The 15,515-nt window shown below is 35.8% G+C and overlaps 6 protein-coding genes across 7 annotated transcripts in view; 1 reads left to right on the top strand and 5 right to left on the bottom strand.

The window, feature by feature from the left end:
* Positions 1-1,757, bottom strand: part of LOC124638868 (probable G-protein coupled receptor CG31760) — a 75,186-nt gene extending 73,429 nt beyond the window's left edge. For both annotated transcript variants that reach the window (XR_006985412.1, XM_047175997.1), the window contains exon 1: positions 1,403-1,757. The gene's annotated coding sequence lies outside the window, so the exon portion shown is untranslated. The remainder of the gene's footprint in view (positions 1-1,402) is intronic.
* Positions 1,758-3,591: 1,834 nt separating this feature from the next.
* Positions 3,592-4,413, bottom strand: LOC124638939 (3-oxoacyl-[acyl-carrier-protein] reductase FabG-like). Its single transcript, XM_047176106.1, has one exon. The coding sequence runs from the start codon at positions 4,363-4,365 to the stop codon at positions 3,592-3,594; it is 774 nt and encodes a 257-aa protein (XP_047032062.1). The 5' UTR covers positions 4,366-4,413.
* A 990-nt stretch (positions 4,414-5,403) lies between these two features.
* LOC124639173 (uncharacterized oxidoreductase TM_0325-like) lies at positions 5,404-6,510 on the bottom strand. Its single transcript, XM_047176411.1, has one exon. The coding sequence runs from the start codon at positions 6,436-6,438 to the stop codon at positions 5,668-5,670; it is 771 nt and encodes a 256-aa protein (XP_047032367.1). The 5' UTR covers positions 6,439-6,510; the 3' UTR covers positions 5,404-5,667.
* Positions 6,511-6,926: 416 nt separating this feature from the next.
* Positions 6,927-9,134, bottom strand: LOC124639174 (3-oxoacyl-[acyl-carrier-protein] reductase FabG-like). Its single transcript, XM_047176412.1, has one exon. The coding sequence runs from the start codon at positions 7,910-7,912 to the stop codon at positions 7,148-7,150; it is 765 nt and encodes a 254-aa protein (XP_047032368.1). The 5' UTR covers positions 7,913-9,134; the 3' UTR covers positions 6,927-7,147.
* A 111-nt stretch (positions 9,135-9,245) lies between these two features.
* LOC124639177 lies at positions 9,246-11,750 on the bottom strand. Its single transcript, XM_047176416.1, has 3 exons — positions 11,581-11,750; positions 11,317-11,499; positions 9,246-10,361 (listed from the first exon to the last, which is right to left on the bottom strand). Exons 1-3 carry the CDS (start codon positions 11,627-11,629, stop codon positions 10,144-10,146), a joined length of 450 nt encoding a protein of 149 aa, XP_047032372.1. The 5' UTR covers positions 11,630-11,750; the 3' UTR covers positions 9,246-10,143.
* A 361-nt stretch (positions 11,751-12,111) lies between these two features.
* On the top strand, positions 12,112-13,685 carry LOC124639179. The gene is made up of 3 exons (XM_047176418.1): positions 12,112-12,289; positions 12,366-12,527; positions 12,935-13,685. The coding sequence occupies exons 1-3, from the start codon at positions 12,229-12,231 to the stop codon at positions 13,153-13,155; spliced, it is 444 nt and encodes a 147-aa protein (XP_047032374.1). The 5' UTR covers positions 12,112-12,228; the 3' UTR covers positions 13,156-13,685.
* Positions 13,686-15,515: the final 1,830 nt, after the last annotated feature.

The raw sequence follows: 15,515 nt of genomic DNA, 5'->3' as shown, positions 1-15,515 counted from the left end.
TGTAAGTATAAATTAATAATTAAGTGATGTTATGTTTAGTAGTGAATTACAATTTCGTTTTCGGATTTCTTCTATGTACCTAAGTATTTATACCCGATGTCCATCCAACATTAAAATAACGGATAGGTACTAAACAAATTAACATTTTAATAATCTTAATTAAGGTAGCTAGTTTTCTTATAACTTGTTTCCCGTTTTACTGAACCTTGGCCTTCTTACTGTAAGATTTTCAAATCTTTACCTTTTAGTAGGTACAAGTCAAGTCATTATTTAAATTTCACGCCCTTCCTCTAAATTAGTTTTTGCGATAAATATAAAATTTCAAAGTAGCTAAGTAAACTTCATTAACATAATGAGTTCCAAGTAAAAAAGGTAGAGTCGCGGTTTTCAGTCTTAATGAATAAGAGCCAATACTCAAATGAAATATTCAAAAAATTACCTAAATGAACTAAGTACATAAAACAAAAAAAAATCGTATCGGACCATTGGTTCCTGATATAAGAGCTTCCAACAAACAAAGTCTATGATTTACAATATTTATTTAGCATCTTTTGTTGACAGCTCTGTCTTTCCGAAATCTCCATTTTTGTTTTGTGTTTTGTATCTTTTCAGTGCCTATACTTAAATCCTCCTGAAAACGCTCCTTAGATGCCACTTATAATGTAAGTAGGACTGTATGTGTTCTATTAAAATTGAAAATAGGTAATTATATACGTAAGGTTCATTATATATTAGAGAAAAACCTAGAATCGATTGCTAAACAGACACAAGAAATTCCTTTACGGTACCGGTGAAACCGCGGGAATCGAATAGTCTATCTATACGTAAGCAATGTTTATTTTTTTGTTGTACAACAGGTAGGTACGATTTTGTGGTAGTACCTACTTAACTTACATAACTTATTTTTGAATAATTCTGATCCATCTTGGTCAAAATTAAATTAAGTTTCTCATCTTTCCAGAAATCAGATACATAGATACATATTTTTATAAATGTTAGTAGAAATGATAAAAAAATATTTAATGTTCCGTAATTTTGAGTCTTAGGTCCCGCCTAGCCCTCTTTTGTTCCACAATGTTAACGATTAATGTAACCCTATCGATATCCTTAGGTAATAATATCCTGACCAATCCTACATTATTGTAACTAAAATTACTACAAAAAATAAAAATACCAAGCAGCTTAATGTAATATTAATAAAACAAGAACATTTCAATATGACTAGAATTATGTTAAACCCGTATTTTTTCCAAAGGGTAGTTAGATAACGTCACAGGTTCCCACCCTCCAGCCCCTACGGTCCAGGGGTCGTAACCTTTAGCATGCTTACGTCCTTCGTCAAAACAAATCAAACGCAGATCAATGTAAGTGCAACAAGAAAAACAATAAAAATTATACTCACGGCGCCTAAATTCGTTAATGCTCGCTCACAAGGACGGTAATACGACCTTGTTCTCCCTCCAGCAATGGTCCGCTCACAGCTCCCGAACAATTTTATAAATTAAAATCAACACATAAAACACAATAATTCACGTTTTATCATGAGCAGCACTCAGTTTCACGAAGCATCGCAATGGTTACTCAATCATTCCACATGAAACTGTTTCACCGGTTTTAAATTCGAGGGAAATGTGGAATTCCCACCGCGACTTTCAGAGGACTGAGGGTTCGGGCCTACGGGAAAATATCAAGCCTCGACCGGGATTCGAATGAAAATATACAAGATGGGGAGAGGCGGCGGGCGTTTGCTTGCTCACTCGGACGGTTGACTCAGCTATGAGTCAGAGAAGGCAGGCCGGATGAGTTGCGTTTCGTTTCAAAGCTGTGTTGGTCGGCCCGATGTTACCCGAAGCTCGCCGAGGACAGACGAGAGACGGACCGCTGAAGCTCAATGAGCAACCATAATTCATTATGAAAAGGACATTTTCCACTTTCCTTTACCTCATTCGTTTGAAGTAAGGGCCAAGGGTTTCTTTGAAATTTTGAATACGTGACAAAAGCTTTAAAATAACGTTAATGTTTTTTGAGATAGTGAGGATTGGAAGAATAAGGATCAAAATACCTACACTCCGAGTAATTACTTATATATTGTTTAACTAAGTAGAGGCCTTCAAGGAAAAAAAATAACAACTATGTACCTACGTATTGTGCGTCGCGTTTTTAGACAGCAGTGGATTAATAAGATTTTTCTATCGTATAAAGTAATACAATATATCAAGGGTTTCGGAAAATGGGACCTTTATACCTACATCATTAATTAAAGGTAGGTAGGTAAACAATCTTAATGACTTTTCATTAAAAAACTCAGCCTACCAATTAAATACGGCTAAAATTTAAAGTTAAAATTCAAACATTACTTTAAACAGTAGTTTTTTTTATTTAATATGTATTTGTATCTACCTATAAAAAGTCCTATTAAGATTGTTAACTTTTAGTAAAGTGTCTGCCTACTTAAAATAATGGAGCATAGTACCGGGAGCGTACAAACACTGAAAAAAAAATGTAGATGTTACAGATTTATTAAAACTACGTAGGTAGTGTGAATGGTTAGTTTGATTCAAAAAGTTAACTATCTAATGTTTCGCAATAAAAATAAAAAAATGGATCCTTTAGACGAGTATTACAAACAAAGCACAACAGACTATAATAAAATTGTGGTGAGCAACTAGGGTAGTGCTGTTTACTACCTCGCTCTTTCATTACTGTATTTAATAGCCAAGGCTTAACTAAGATTAACTAAACTTCGGTTCATTTTGTACCCATAGGTAATTACGAAATTATTTTCGGAACTGAAAACCACGGGTAACCACGGAAACCTGTGAAAACGGAATGTGTAATGGAGTGTTAACTGTGATTTACCCCTGGGGATACCCTTAACCGGCTATTTTTCCCCAAAGACTGCAATCCTCGTCCTGATTCAGGGGTATTTGTTTTGTGCCGTAACTGCTGAATTTTAGTGCAGATTGATTAAAAATCGTTTTAATTGAAGAAGGTTTGGTTCGATGAAGAATTATAAGCGAATTATTTATTTTAAAATAGACCTTGAGTGTTATAACTAGCAGCCCCTTGTTATCAACAGAAGAAATAATGTAGTAAGTACTTCTGATAGCATTTTGCTTTTGTAAAAAGTTAGGTGAGGTTCAACAGCGGAGTAAAAGTGTATGAGAGTGAACCATCGTTATAATAAACTGTTAGCTTTTGGCGGACGCTATTGCAAGGGAGAATCTTTAGATTTTCTATTAAGTACCTACACGAGGAAAAAATAAAACCATTCATTACCTACAGTCTGAAAATGCTCAGCCAATAGATACCAATTGTACTAGATATGGGTCTTAAATAGACACTGGAAATAAGTATTTAGTAAAGAATAAGAAAATAAGAAAATATATTTATTCACACAAAAAAAAACGCATTAAAGATAGCAGCAAAGGAAAAGAAACATAATACGAACAAAAAGAATGAAAGGCGAAACCACCTAAAATACTCAAGCATAAATGCTGTTTATAATAAATAGATAACCAAAGAGAACAAATAGAGGTGCATAATAGATGACAAGCAAAAATAGGTACATTTAATAGGTGCATATTAACATTATTCACCTCTCTTCAACAATATCCCATTATCAGTAATGAACGACGATCCCGTTATAGCCATAGCTTTATCGCTAGCTAAGAACAATACCAAGTCAGCAATTTCTTCAGGAACCGAAATTCTGCCAAGGGGTGTCTTAGACTCCAACTTTTTCCATAAGTCGTCTACATCAGCTTTATTAACACCCATATTATCAACAAAATTGGTTTGCACTGGACCAGGGTTAACGGAGTTGACCCTCACTCCTTTTGCTGCGAAGTCGAGTGCCACGGACCTGGTGAAATGATCCAATCCAGCCTTCGACGTACAGTAAGCAAATTGTTCTGGTAAGATAACATCAACCGCGGCAATACTGGATATGTTCACAATGTTACCTTTAGTTTTAATCAAGTGAGGAGCAGCGAGGTTGGTTAAGTAGACCACGGAGCGAAGATTAGTCGCCATAATTTTGTCGTACACTTCCATTGCATTCGTATCCCAGATAGCCGCCGCCCCGCCTACTCCGGCATTATTGACCAAAACATCGATTTTTCCAAACCGTTCGACGGTAGTTGCTACAATTTTCTTTATGTCTTCATTTTTTGTGACGTCCGCAATGACCATGCAGTGTGCGCCACAATAGCCTTCACATTTGTCAGCAACTTCCTTTAGCTTGGCCTGATTTCTGGCAGCGAGTACAACGTTGGCCCCTTGTTCAGCGAATTTAATAGCTGTAGCAGCACCAATGCCTGAACTGGCTCCCGTCACTATAACGACCTTCTTGCGGAAACTCATTATAATATCGATAAAGTAATAAATATACCCAAACAGTCTAAAAGAGAACTCGATGTAATGAAGTAAAGATACTGAATTTACGGCTTATAAGCCTCAATTTAAGTATGATCAAGTACCTAGGCACTTAGGCAGCTCTTATAAATTTATCAGGCCCACTTTATATAAAATGAAAGACCTTGGTCGATACTCTTCCTATTCTACAATAGTTACTTCACTATTGGTCTTCGAGCACCGCTGCTTTATCAAAATGATCGTGCATAAAATGTAATGTTTCATCGGTTTCTCAAGGCTCCAAAACTACTGAACCGAATTGAAAAATCTTTCATTGTTGGGAAGCTAAGGTAGGTATACATCATCATACCCGAGTAAAATGGGCTGTTTTATCCGGGCAGCAGTTCCTATGGGACTCAAGTGAAACAGACAGAAAACTGCTAGTGGTGCTCTACAATCGTGCCTAAGATTATGATGGTGAGTTGTTCAAAGGAAAAACCTACGATACGGAGTGCTTTATGGGAGTCGATGGTGCAAAAGCGTTATTGCATATTAAGAATGTTAGCTTACACTTACAACGCCTCAACAGGCTTAGTCAGGAGCGTAGATGGGTCTGCCGTAGTGGGTACTGTTAGTTGACATGCCCACAACACAATCCTTATTTACTTACGAGCGACGTCAGACGTATTCCTTCGATTAAGTTACTGTCCCATGTACCTACCTACTCCCATACGTACTTAGTTTTATACAATCATTAAGTACTCCTTTATTACCCCATACCTATACTCCTGCTATGTACACCCCTTATATTTTCTCTTATGTAGGTACTCCATTATGTACAACCCCTACGTACCTTATTTACTCCCTTATACTAGGTACTAACCTTAATTTAATAAATGTGAATATATGTAATTGTTTTTATTTATTTTCAGCCATTTAGGATAGATGTGCCCAAGACCCATTCAAAGGGCTGGATCCACCCCTGCGTGGGTGTAACTAGTATATTTTTATTTCAGTATCATTATTTCGTACTGCAAGGGCATCTTCCTTTTCGTTCCTCTATCATTTCAATTTCAATCTATTTGGCAGTCTCTACGGCTAGAAAGAAGTTTGGCAAACAGTTTTGCCAAAGAGTGTTGGGGTGCCCGGGTGGATCGGGGATGAGCTAAAACAAATAGGGTAAAACAAATAGGAGAGACAAACCATACTTAACAGCAAACATGACGAATTTTATTATGAACACAATATGACACAAATATAGGTACAGACAAGCTCATGCCTTTTTCTTTTAAAACCTTGTTATTGGTGAATTTATGTTCCTTTCTTCAACAATGCCCCATTATCAGTAATATAAGATGATCCCGTTATAGCCTTAGCTTTATCGCTAGCTAGGAATAATACCAAGTCAGCAATTTCCTCAGGATCCGAAATTCTGCCAAGAGCGGTCATTGCCTCTAACTTACTCCATAAGTCGCGTTGCTCGGTTTTATTCTTATCCAAACTTTGAACAAAATTGGTTTTCACTGGTCCAGGGTTGACCGAGTTGACCCTCACGCCCTTTGGCGCCAAATCTAGAGCTGCGGATCTGGTGAAATGATCCAATCCAGCCTTGGAAGTACAGTAAGCGAAATGTTCAGGAAGGATATCAACCGCGAAAGCACTAGATATGTTTACAATGTTACCTTCAGTATTGATTAAGTGAGGAGCAGCGAGGTTGGTTAGGTAGACTACGGAGCGAAGATTAGTCGCCATTGTTTTGTCGTAAACTTCCATTGCATTCGGATCCCAGATAGCCGCCGTCCCTCCTACTCCGGCACTATTGACCAAAACATCGATTTTTCCAAAACGTTCGACGGTAGTCGCTACAATTCTCTTAATGTCATCTTTCTTCGTGACGTTAGCGATGATAATGCAGTATTTGACACCATGGCTACAACATTTAGCGGCAACTTCTTTTAGCCTGGCTTGATTTCTAGCGACAAGAACAACGTTGGCTCCTTGTTCAGCAAATTTGATAGCTATAGCAGCACCAATGCCCGAACTGGCTCCAGTCACTATAACGACCATATCGCGGAAAACCATTTTGATTTACAATTAATTAATATAGCCGAACAGTCTACAAGACTACTCGGTACAATAGGTGAATTTGCGGTTTATATTCTTCAATTATTATTTACAGATCAATTGGACACTTAGGAAGCTCTCATAATACCTATTATCTGATAGGCTGTGATAGGCACACGAATCAAAACACTTGAATTTAGTTATATCTCATTTACTTCAATGGTTCGTTCGTTTCTGATTGAATTGCGGAACATAATTATTTTGTTATGAAGGTCATGGTTAAGTATCTACAATCGTCCTCAAGTTCGTGATGGTTGAGTGGTTTGAAGTAAGTAGGTATAGCACGATCCGATGCGCTTCATAGGAGCGGTTGGTGCACCTGCGTCGTTGCACATAATGAATATAAGCTAAGCTTACACATCGCTTGCGGTTGAGGGTCCTTCCAAAAGCCCGCGAAGAAAACATCAGATATTATAGGATATTTGTTAAGGAAAAAACAAGCTGTATTTTGTGCAAAATCGATGGCGTTTTATCCACTTATCTATTTCGGTAAAATTCAAGGTAGGTAGGTACCTACTTAGCCTTAGACATAACAGTAAAATAATAAGTACCTACTTAGATGACATTTTTAACAAAAATAAGGGATAAAAATAACAATCACGGACATGGCGACAAGTAGGTACTATAATATGCTTTTTTCTTAATAGACTATAATTGGCGTACCTATTTATGCACCTCTTTTCAACAAAAGTCCATTATCAGTAATGTAAGATGATCCCGTTATAGCTTTAGCTTTGTCACTAGCTACAAACAACACCAAGTCAGCAACTTCTTCGGAATCCGAAAGCCTGCCAAGAGCGGTCATTTTCTGCATCATATTCCAAAACTCGCCTTGCCTATCACCCAAACACTGTGCAATATTTGTTTCTACTGGCCCAGGGTTAATAGAGTTCACCCTCACACCCTTGGATGCAAAATCTAGAGCCGCGGACCTAGTGAAATGATCCAATCCAGCCTTCGAAGTACAATAAGCGAATTGTTCAGGTTTGATGACGCTAACCGCGGCAATACTAGATATGTTCACAATGTTACCTTTACTTTTAATCAAGTGAGGAGCAGCGAGGCTTGTTAAGTATATCACGGCGTGAAGATTTGTTGCCATAATTGTGTCATATAATTCCATTGCATTCGCTTCCCAGATTGCCGCCCTCCCAGCTATTCCAGCATTGTTGACCAATACGTCGATTTTTCCAAAACGTTCCACGGTGGTTGCAACGATTTTCCCAATTTCATCTTTCTTTGTGAGGTCAGCAATTATGATACAATGTTTAGCACCATAGATACCACATTTGTCTGCGACTTCCTTTAGCCTGGCCTGATTTCTGGCTGTAAGTACGATGCTGGCTCCTTGTTCAGCGAACTTCACGGCTATAGCAGCACCGATGCCTGAACTGGCTCCAGTCACTATAACAACCTTCTCGCGGAAACTCATTATTACTCAAATGAATTAATAAAACTTCAACAAAAATGTTACTAGTCCAGTGAGGTGAGGACAATTATTTAATAGTTTCCGTGCTTAGTTAGTCTGCGAGTATGTTTCGTTCGTGTGGCGTAGTTAGGCACTTAGGTATATAGATATAGGTACCTACCTAAGTTGGTACCTAACTGTGTTTTTTACAGTTTATTTCGTGGCTTCGTTGACAATATTTTCTTTATACAGAGTGCAGACAGAAAATAAAGGCAAAAGTGATAAGGCGCGAATGAAGAACTCGTTTTTATCAGCTTAGGTACCTACTTAAAAATACAGGAATAGTGTGCCCAAACCAAATGAACTCGTAGGCGAAATAAAGTGATTGAGACAGGGTATTACTCACGTAGGTTGATGAACAAAATTTGGTCGTGATCCGACTCCCTTTGATTCTGAATTTTGTGTCTGGGCACAGTGGCACCTACCGCCCCGGTTTTGGCGCTGTATGAAAACTGGGCGATAACTAAACTTAAAGGCCTACATAAATAAATCTCTGATTACTTCTAGGTACATCCTGTATAAGAGCATTTTTGCATAGCTGCATAATTTTGCAAGCTGAAAGTTGTCAAAATGATTTTGCATAAAATGGTGTTTCCACTAATGAACAGCAATTTACTTCTCTAGTTTTTAGATAAGTAGGTAATTTCTGATTGGTGATAGTTGAAGGCCAAGATGTCGAGTACCTATCGACATACGATAGATAAAGCACTACTTCTTAGAATTTTTTTCTTCTCTAGAATTAAAAAAAAAAACATAAGTTTGCTATATTATTGAGTGGGCACTTCACTAAACATAAACAATTGACTTTTTTAAAACTGTCTAAAATTAAATGCGGCAAATTGATGTAAATAAAATACATAATAAGTATTAACTAATGAATCGTCATTTTAAACAGTGGTTCATTTCTTTAATACATAAAGCCATGTATTCACTGGGAAACAATGTTTCAGATACACAGTTTCTGAAACATCACGTAGATGTTTACAGCAACAATGTTTCGGAAACTCTGCCGTCCACATCGTCCACAGAAACAAAATTATATGTTTCTGAAACAAATAATTTTGTTTCAGAAACACGTAGATATTGTTTCTGAAACAGTGTTTATAAACAATTGTTTCTCAGTGAATACATGTCTTAATTGTGTCAAAAATCATATAACCATTGTTTACTCTTAGGTAAGTCCCCACTCAAATAGAGAAGTGTTTAAATTACATTAAATTTATTATAAACTTGCATTTCTTCCTAACTTTTTAAATTTTTGTCATATCAGTGTGCTCGATGGTGAATTAAAAGAGCATTGAAAAACAATATCAATTTATTGTTGTCAGTCAATAGAAGAAACCATTGAATGTTCAAATAACAAGTTTCTGTTTAGATATAGCTTGTTAAACGGTTATCGAGGTAACAAAGACTTCCTTTGTAGAACAAAAAACAATTTGGTATTGTAATAAATACAATACAAAACTGTTTTGAGTCCAATTATCAGTATCTTAACAGTATATCATTAACACATTTACTAATTGGACTCAATTAACATTCATATGTTTATCTTATTTGTCTACAAAATATGAGATTCAATATACATATATCTAATGTTTTTTTTCGTTGAATTATCAACTATGGACGGATATTATTTCATAATAATATACCTAAATTACATTATGCTTTCAAGCACACTACATACTTAGAAATAAAATCATAAAAATCTATGTATTTAAAAATAACTATTAATAGATGAAAAATATGGATTGATTCTGATTGTAGACTTGAACCAGACTTTCTAGTAAATTATTGTATACTCCTTCATATTCAAAAATGGTTGTTTTATGGTTTTATCAACAAATTAATATGCAGGTATATCAACTAAACATACTTATTCATAAACAAATTAATGATTAATAGCTGCTATTAGCATTATCTTATAGACATTCATAATCTTGTTTTAATAGCAAGTAAATCTGTTTTGAGTCCTTATAGGGTTTGAAATCCTTACAAGTATTAGGCATGATTTGATCAAGAGACAGATCTGAGACAATAAAAAATCCAATAAGAAAATTATTGGTAAATAGAAAAAAAGAGCAAAGGTTTGGAATGTAGCATAGTTCCATTGTTAAAAGTATAAATTTGTGTATGGTAAAATTGATTCTGTACATTTGTATTTTTAAGGCACAAGATTTGATATATAAAAAGCTATACTAAAGTAGTTTGTACAAGAATAGGACAGTTCCTATTGTGCTTAAAAGTAGCATAACCGAAGATTGGGCTAATGATGATCCGTTACATTCGTCTGAAGAACAGTAGCATTCTTCCCAGTAGACGCCATTCTCGTAAACTCCCCAGTTGCAGACACCAGTGACACCGGTTTCAGCAACCGAGGCACAGCGTCGTATGACTTGCCGCCATCTTCCGTCCCCTGGAAAGTGTTGAAAAGTTGTATGTTACATTTCTTGTCAAATTACTAAACAATTTTGAAGGTGGTAACAGTAACTTCAAAATTTTCAACTCTAGGTGTTTCCGGCAGTTTCACCAGAGTCTCGGATCAACTTCTTCCTGTACCGGGACAAATTATGTCACGTTAATAGGGGATCGTGTAACTTGCCAACAGTGAAAGAATTTTCAAATTGGTTGAGTAGTTTCCGAGCTTTTAAATACAAACAAAACAATGTTTCCCCTTTGTTATATGTATTGCTATAGATCTAAAAACAAAACACTACAGATCTTGTATTTAAAGACCCGAGGGCAGCAGTGTTTTGTTTATACATTTTGTTATGTTCAACAAGAGTTATATTCCAATAGGTATATTGAAAATTGAGTCAATTATAAAAGCCATTGGATTTTTTTGTTGTCTCAAAATGAAATATTAATTTCACAGAAAGTACCTGCCTGCTTGTTGGTTCTACTTAAAATACCTGTAGCTCTTTTACTTAGATGTGTAAATGGAGAGATGTAACTACAGTACTCTCATGTTGGCAAACAATGTTTCCTGTTTACACAGTTACAAGACTTATTACTTGTATAAGTATGAAATTGTTTAAGTAAATCATTAAGTCTGTGTATATAATGACGACCTCGATGGCGCAATGGTCATCATGCCGGACTGCCGAACCTGAGGTCCCGGGTTCGATTCCCGGCTCGGTCGACATTTGTGTGATGAGCATGCTTGTTAGCCGTGGTCTGGGTGTTACAATAAGTATTTATAAATATGTATATATGTAGTTTATCAGTTGTGTTAGCACCCATAACACAAGTTAATTAATAACTTACCATGGGGCTAACCAACCGTGTGTGAAAAGGTGTCCCGACATTATATTTATTTATTTTATATAAACCAATTGAGAGAGTATAAAAGTAGTAGTAGTTTTACTTACAAATAAATCCTTTAGGCCCTTGTTGAGTCAACTTCATGCAGAAAGAGCCAGGCATATGAGATTCATCACTAAAGCATTCCACAGCGATATGACTTTCTTTGTCAAACCTCTTGTAAGCCCCACAGTTGTCTTCCCCTTTACTATCTTGTGAAGATGCACATTGGTAGCACCTCACGCAAAATACTAAAATAACAGAGAAAATCAACACGATTGCACAAAAATATTTAAAAAGTTATATTAAAAGTAATTTATTCCCGCACTTACCAGCTGGTAAGGTGCACAGAAACGTTATAATAATCGCCTTCAACAACATATTGTTTTCATTCAGTCTAAAAGAGAAATTAAATTAATAAAAATCACAAAAATAACGAACTGCACACACCCTACAAACACCCAACCCAAACTTTGATTAGAGTGGTCCTAGTTATGTAAAAGACCGGTAAATTCCTTCACTAGTTAAGCCAGTATAAAATCATTACGCGATAACGATTTACTTACTGCCGATCGAATGTGAATTATAAAAAGTAGTCGAGAAAACGAAGAAACATCACAGGTACATATGTTTACAAATCACCATCGATATACATCGATATATATGTACTCAAATCACATTCACGATGAGTGACATTTATACGATTTTATTTTCTGATATATGAAGACATTGCTATTTTCTCATTTCATAATTTCAGATTTTAAAATAATATTAAAAAAAAACCGGTAAACTAAAAATTACATTCTGTTTGTCCGGTTTATCTCTATTGTTAGCTGTCAAACGACCCGAACAACATCGGTTTTTTAATCTGTAACATCCATTCTCAACCGTCAACAACCGCCAGGAAAGTTTGTTGATTTTTGATCAGTTTTATCAGTGTAAAAACTTAGAAATTAATTCAATACTTATCCATTATCAACATGTGTACCAGTTTAAGATATTTTATATATGCCTGCATCTTCCTGAACGTAGTGCCTTACGGTAAGTGATGGTTTTCATTCATAAACAAAATTGGTCACGCCCCAAGGTGCTCCGAAATAACATTTGTTGATGTTAGTTTTCAGTATAAAATGCTGGAATTGCCGGTCAAGTAACGATCCTAAATGCGCCGATCCATTCGACAACAGCACCGTGCCGATCACTGATTGTAAACAAGAAAAAGGATTGTCGCATTTACCGGGAGTCAGACCATCAATGTGCCGCAAAATTAGACAAAAAGGTTGGTATTTCTTACTCCTCACTGAAGTAAAACCTTTTTTCGCAATGAAACGTTATTCAATACGGGAGCAATGACGTCTTCTCACTATCTTATGTTATCATTAAAGTTGTATTTAGAAAATTGACGAACTCATTACCGCTTTTTATCAGTAGCAACTTAAACAGTAGGTTATTTACACATCAGTTCAAAATGTTCCATGCCACATTATTTCTGTACAGTTTTTAAATCTAGTATGAATAGAAAAAAACAAAAGCGCATAGAAAGACTAAAGAACCTGACTTCGTGAAGGTCAAAGCTATTTTAAAATAATTATTTTTCTGAAAGGATATAAAACTCGCTTCTAAAATCGTGAACAATTAATAAAATACAAGGCGTGTATATATATCCTTACCTCTTTTGATTTTCAGTAAATGGAGAATGGCGGTACTTCCGTGACTGTGCGTATCTCGGTGAGGTTGGTATCCAAGGCGATGAGAGATTCTGTCTTATGAGGACTGGTACTTACAACATTTTTATTGAATACTGCACATGTAACAGTAAAGATGGATGCAACGGATCATCAGCATTGAACCCGTTATCATTATTCTTTGTTTTATCTGCCTCTGCTATTCTTAAGTGGTTATTCTAATTCATAAGTTTTAAAATGGAACATCAATTTTGAAAGGAGATTGGGAGTTCCTGGGCTATTGGCGGCCAGCCATGAAATTGGTATCAAATGATAGCTCTAGTAATTAGCAATAAATTTTACTATTAACCCATGGGACATTTAGGGAAAAACAGATTTGCTTTCAAAAATGTATGAGCTAAGACATTTAATTATTCACAGTTTGGGATATTCAAAGTCTTTTAATCTGTTCTTCAGAGACTGGATTGTTATTTCTAAGCAATCCTGATCATCTCATACAGGTTTTTGAAGAAGTTCTTTTTGGATTTTGTACTTGTATGGAAAGGAGCTTGTTGTTAAATAGCAATTTCCATGTTACAGAAAGCACTTCAAGCTTCATGATTTTTAAAATCATTGCGGCCGGTGATAGCGAAGGGTCCATAGAAACTTGCCCATTCTCCTTTATGTTTTTACTGCAATAATTTATGTAAAGCCTATTCATCTGATGAGTTAAATAGTTGAAAAATTTTACACATTAAAAATTTATCTTCTTATATCTGTTCAGTTATATTTGTGCCTTAAAAAATTTAGAAAGTTTGAATTTAAGTGAACAAATATTAACAAAATATATTTTCCAATCTTAGGTATCAGGTATATTTTGTATTTTGCATATAAAATGATGCATTTTTAGTGCATCACAATCAACAGCAGCATTTATTACTGAAACACTTGAATATCTTAATTGAATCTCTTAACGTATTTTTTAGTCTGTATAGTTATATCTATGTAAGTGTACAAAGTTAATATTTTCCAAGTGTTTTGTAATAATTATTTTTGTAAGTATTCACTATACCAGCGGTTCCCGAATTCTTTTGGCTTCGGAACCCTTTTCGTTACACCATTTTTCGGCGGAACCTTAGCTTAAGTAAGAAGTAAACTAAAAACGTAAATACACTTAGGTACGGCTCGTGGTGCGTGGTAGCGCACCAAATGGTTATATGGTTAGAGACATACTCAGTATACTCAGGCGTAGCATGGCTATCCGCCACACGGGCCAGAAAACAATTTAGCCTCCCTTGACTTTGTGTATTATGTGAATAGTTTTCAGTTTGAAGACTGACAAAGTAAACGCAAAAAGATATAGATTGGGTTTGTACAGGTGCGAGGCGAGCGAGCGCGATTGTTTTTAACTAAAAGAAGAAGTTCCAAGCATCCGCATTGAAAGACATTCAGTTGTTAGCCGGTATCGCGAGCGAAGCGAGCGCGAATTTTTTTTTTATTTTAAGTACCTACACAAAATAAACAAAACCACTGTAAATTAATAAGGTCTCAAAAAGTACAATATCCACACAAAAAAGCAAATGCAAATGAATAAGCAGCTAGCGAAGAAAGCGCTATTGCTTTTCCTGAAACAGAGGAATAAAAAATAAATATCAAAGGAAACCTCGACGGAAGAGCGCGAAATTTTTTCGGTGTTGGATATTTGAGCAATTAAACGAACTTAAAAGCACCACGCGTAACATGGAGTCGCGAGAGTAGCGAGCGCGAAATTTTTGGATTCGCGGAGGTGCAAAAATTGGAAATAATGTCACACTTTGATTCATGGTAAAAATAGCCACTGGAAATACTCGTATGCCTTGTCATTTCACGTCCTGTCAAATGTATGAAAACGTATAATCCTAGCGATGAAATAAGCCCAAAAAATACGGTGATTTTTTGCCGACTCGCTACCTACTTTTGCCGATTGCCGAAGACCTGGAGGTATTAAGTTAATCTACAATTTGTAAAAAACGGAATTAAATTCTCTGCTACCGTGGTCTGCCCCCGCCACTTGACGCGAACTCGTACTTACACTCCCGAGTGGTACCCACCTACATGGTTGGAATTTTGGAATGCAATATTTAAAACAATTTAATTGAAAATGAATAATAATTTAATATTGTCAAAAGTGAAACGATTTACCTACCATATGGAAATCTTGAATTTTCCACGGAACCCCTGAGGGCCTGTCACGGAACCTCAGGGTTCCGCGGAACCCCATTTGGGAATCGCTGCACTATACCATGTCAAATCCCCAATATTTTTTTTTTTATGAAAACGGCATCACATATCTAGAGGTGTACTAAAATGTATACCAGAAAAAATATGAAATGAACATATGGGAAATTTTGTTGATAAAAAGTTAAATGTATTGTTGTACTTAGAATTTATTCTAGCTCTATCGATTGGTATAATCTCGATATTTTTGTTCAAGACAAAATTATTAACGTACTCTTCTTACTAATAATATGACCTACTTTTAACATAAAGTAAAAAAGTTAAAGTGTGTATTGAGAAATGCATAATTATCTTAATTTTCTTATGCAATATCAGGTTATGGAGAA

Source organism: Helicoverpa zea, chromosome 18 (genome assembly GCF_022581195.2).
Source record: "Helicoverpa zea isolate HzStark_Cry1AcR chromosome 18, ilHelZeax1.1, whole genome shotgun sequence".
Lineage (NCBI taxonomy): Eukaryota > Metazoa > Arthropoda > Insecta > Lepidoptera > Noctuidae > Helicoverpa > Helicoverpa zea.
Note: the sequence above shows the minus strand (reverse complement) of the source record. Positions and strands in the feature narration are given on the sequence as shown.

Excerpts from the sequence above, each read along its gene's own strand:
- LOC124638939 (XM_047176106.1), bottom strand. The coding sequence starts at position 4,365 with ATGAGTTTCCGCAAGAAGGTCGTTATAGTGACGGGAGCCAGTTCAGGC.
- LOC124639173 (XM_047176411.1), bottom strand. The coding sequence starts at position 6,438 with ATGGTTTTCCGCGATATGGTCGTTATAGTGACTGGAGCCAGTTCGGGC.
- LOC124639174 (XM_047176412.1), bottom strand. The coding sequence starts at position 7,912 with ATGAGTTTCCGCGAGAAGGTTGTTATAGTGACTGGAGCCAGTTCAGGC.
- LOC124639177 (XM_047176416.1), bottom strand. The coding sequence starts at position 11,629 with ATGTTGTTGAAGGCGATTATTATAACGTTTCTGTGCACCTTACCAGCT. Across the intron at positions 11,500-11,580 it reads TCTGTGCACCTTACCAGCTG|TATTTTGCGTGAGGTGCTAC; the intron begins GTAAGTGCGGGA and ends CTGTTATTTTAG. Across the intron at positions 10,362-11,316 it reads AGGGCCTAAAGGATTTATTT|GGGACGGAAGATGGCGGCAA; the intron begins GTAAGTAAAACT and ends AACACTTTCCAG.
- LOC124639179 (XM_047176418.1), top strand. The coding sequence starts at position 12,229 with ATGTGTACCAGTTTAAGATATTTTATATATGCCTGCATCTTCCTGAAC. Across the intron at positions 12,290-12,365 it reads CCTGAACGTAGTGCCTTACG|TTTTCAGTATAAAATGCTGG; the intron begins GTAAGTGATGGT and ends TGTTGATGTTAG. Across the intron at positions 12,528-12,934 it reads CCGCAAAATTAGACAAAAAG|TAAATGGAGAATGGCGGTAC; the intron begins GTTGGTATTTCT and ends TTTGATTTTCAG.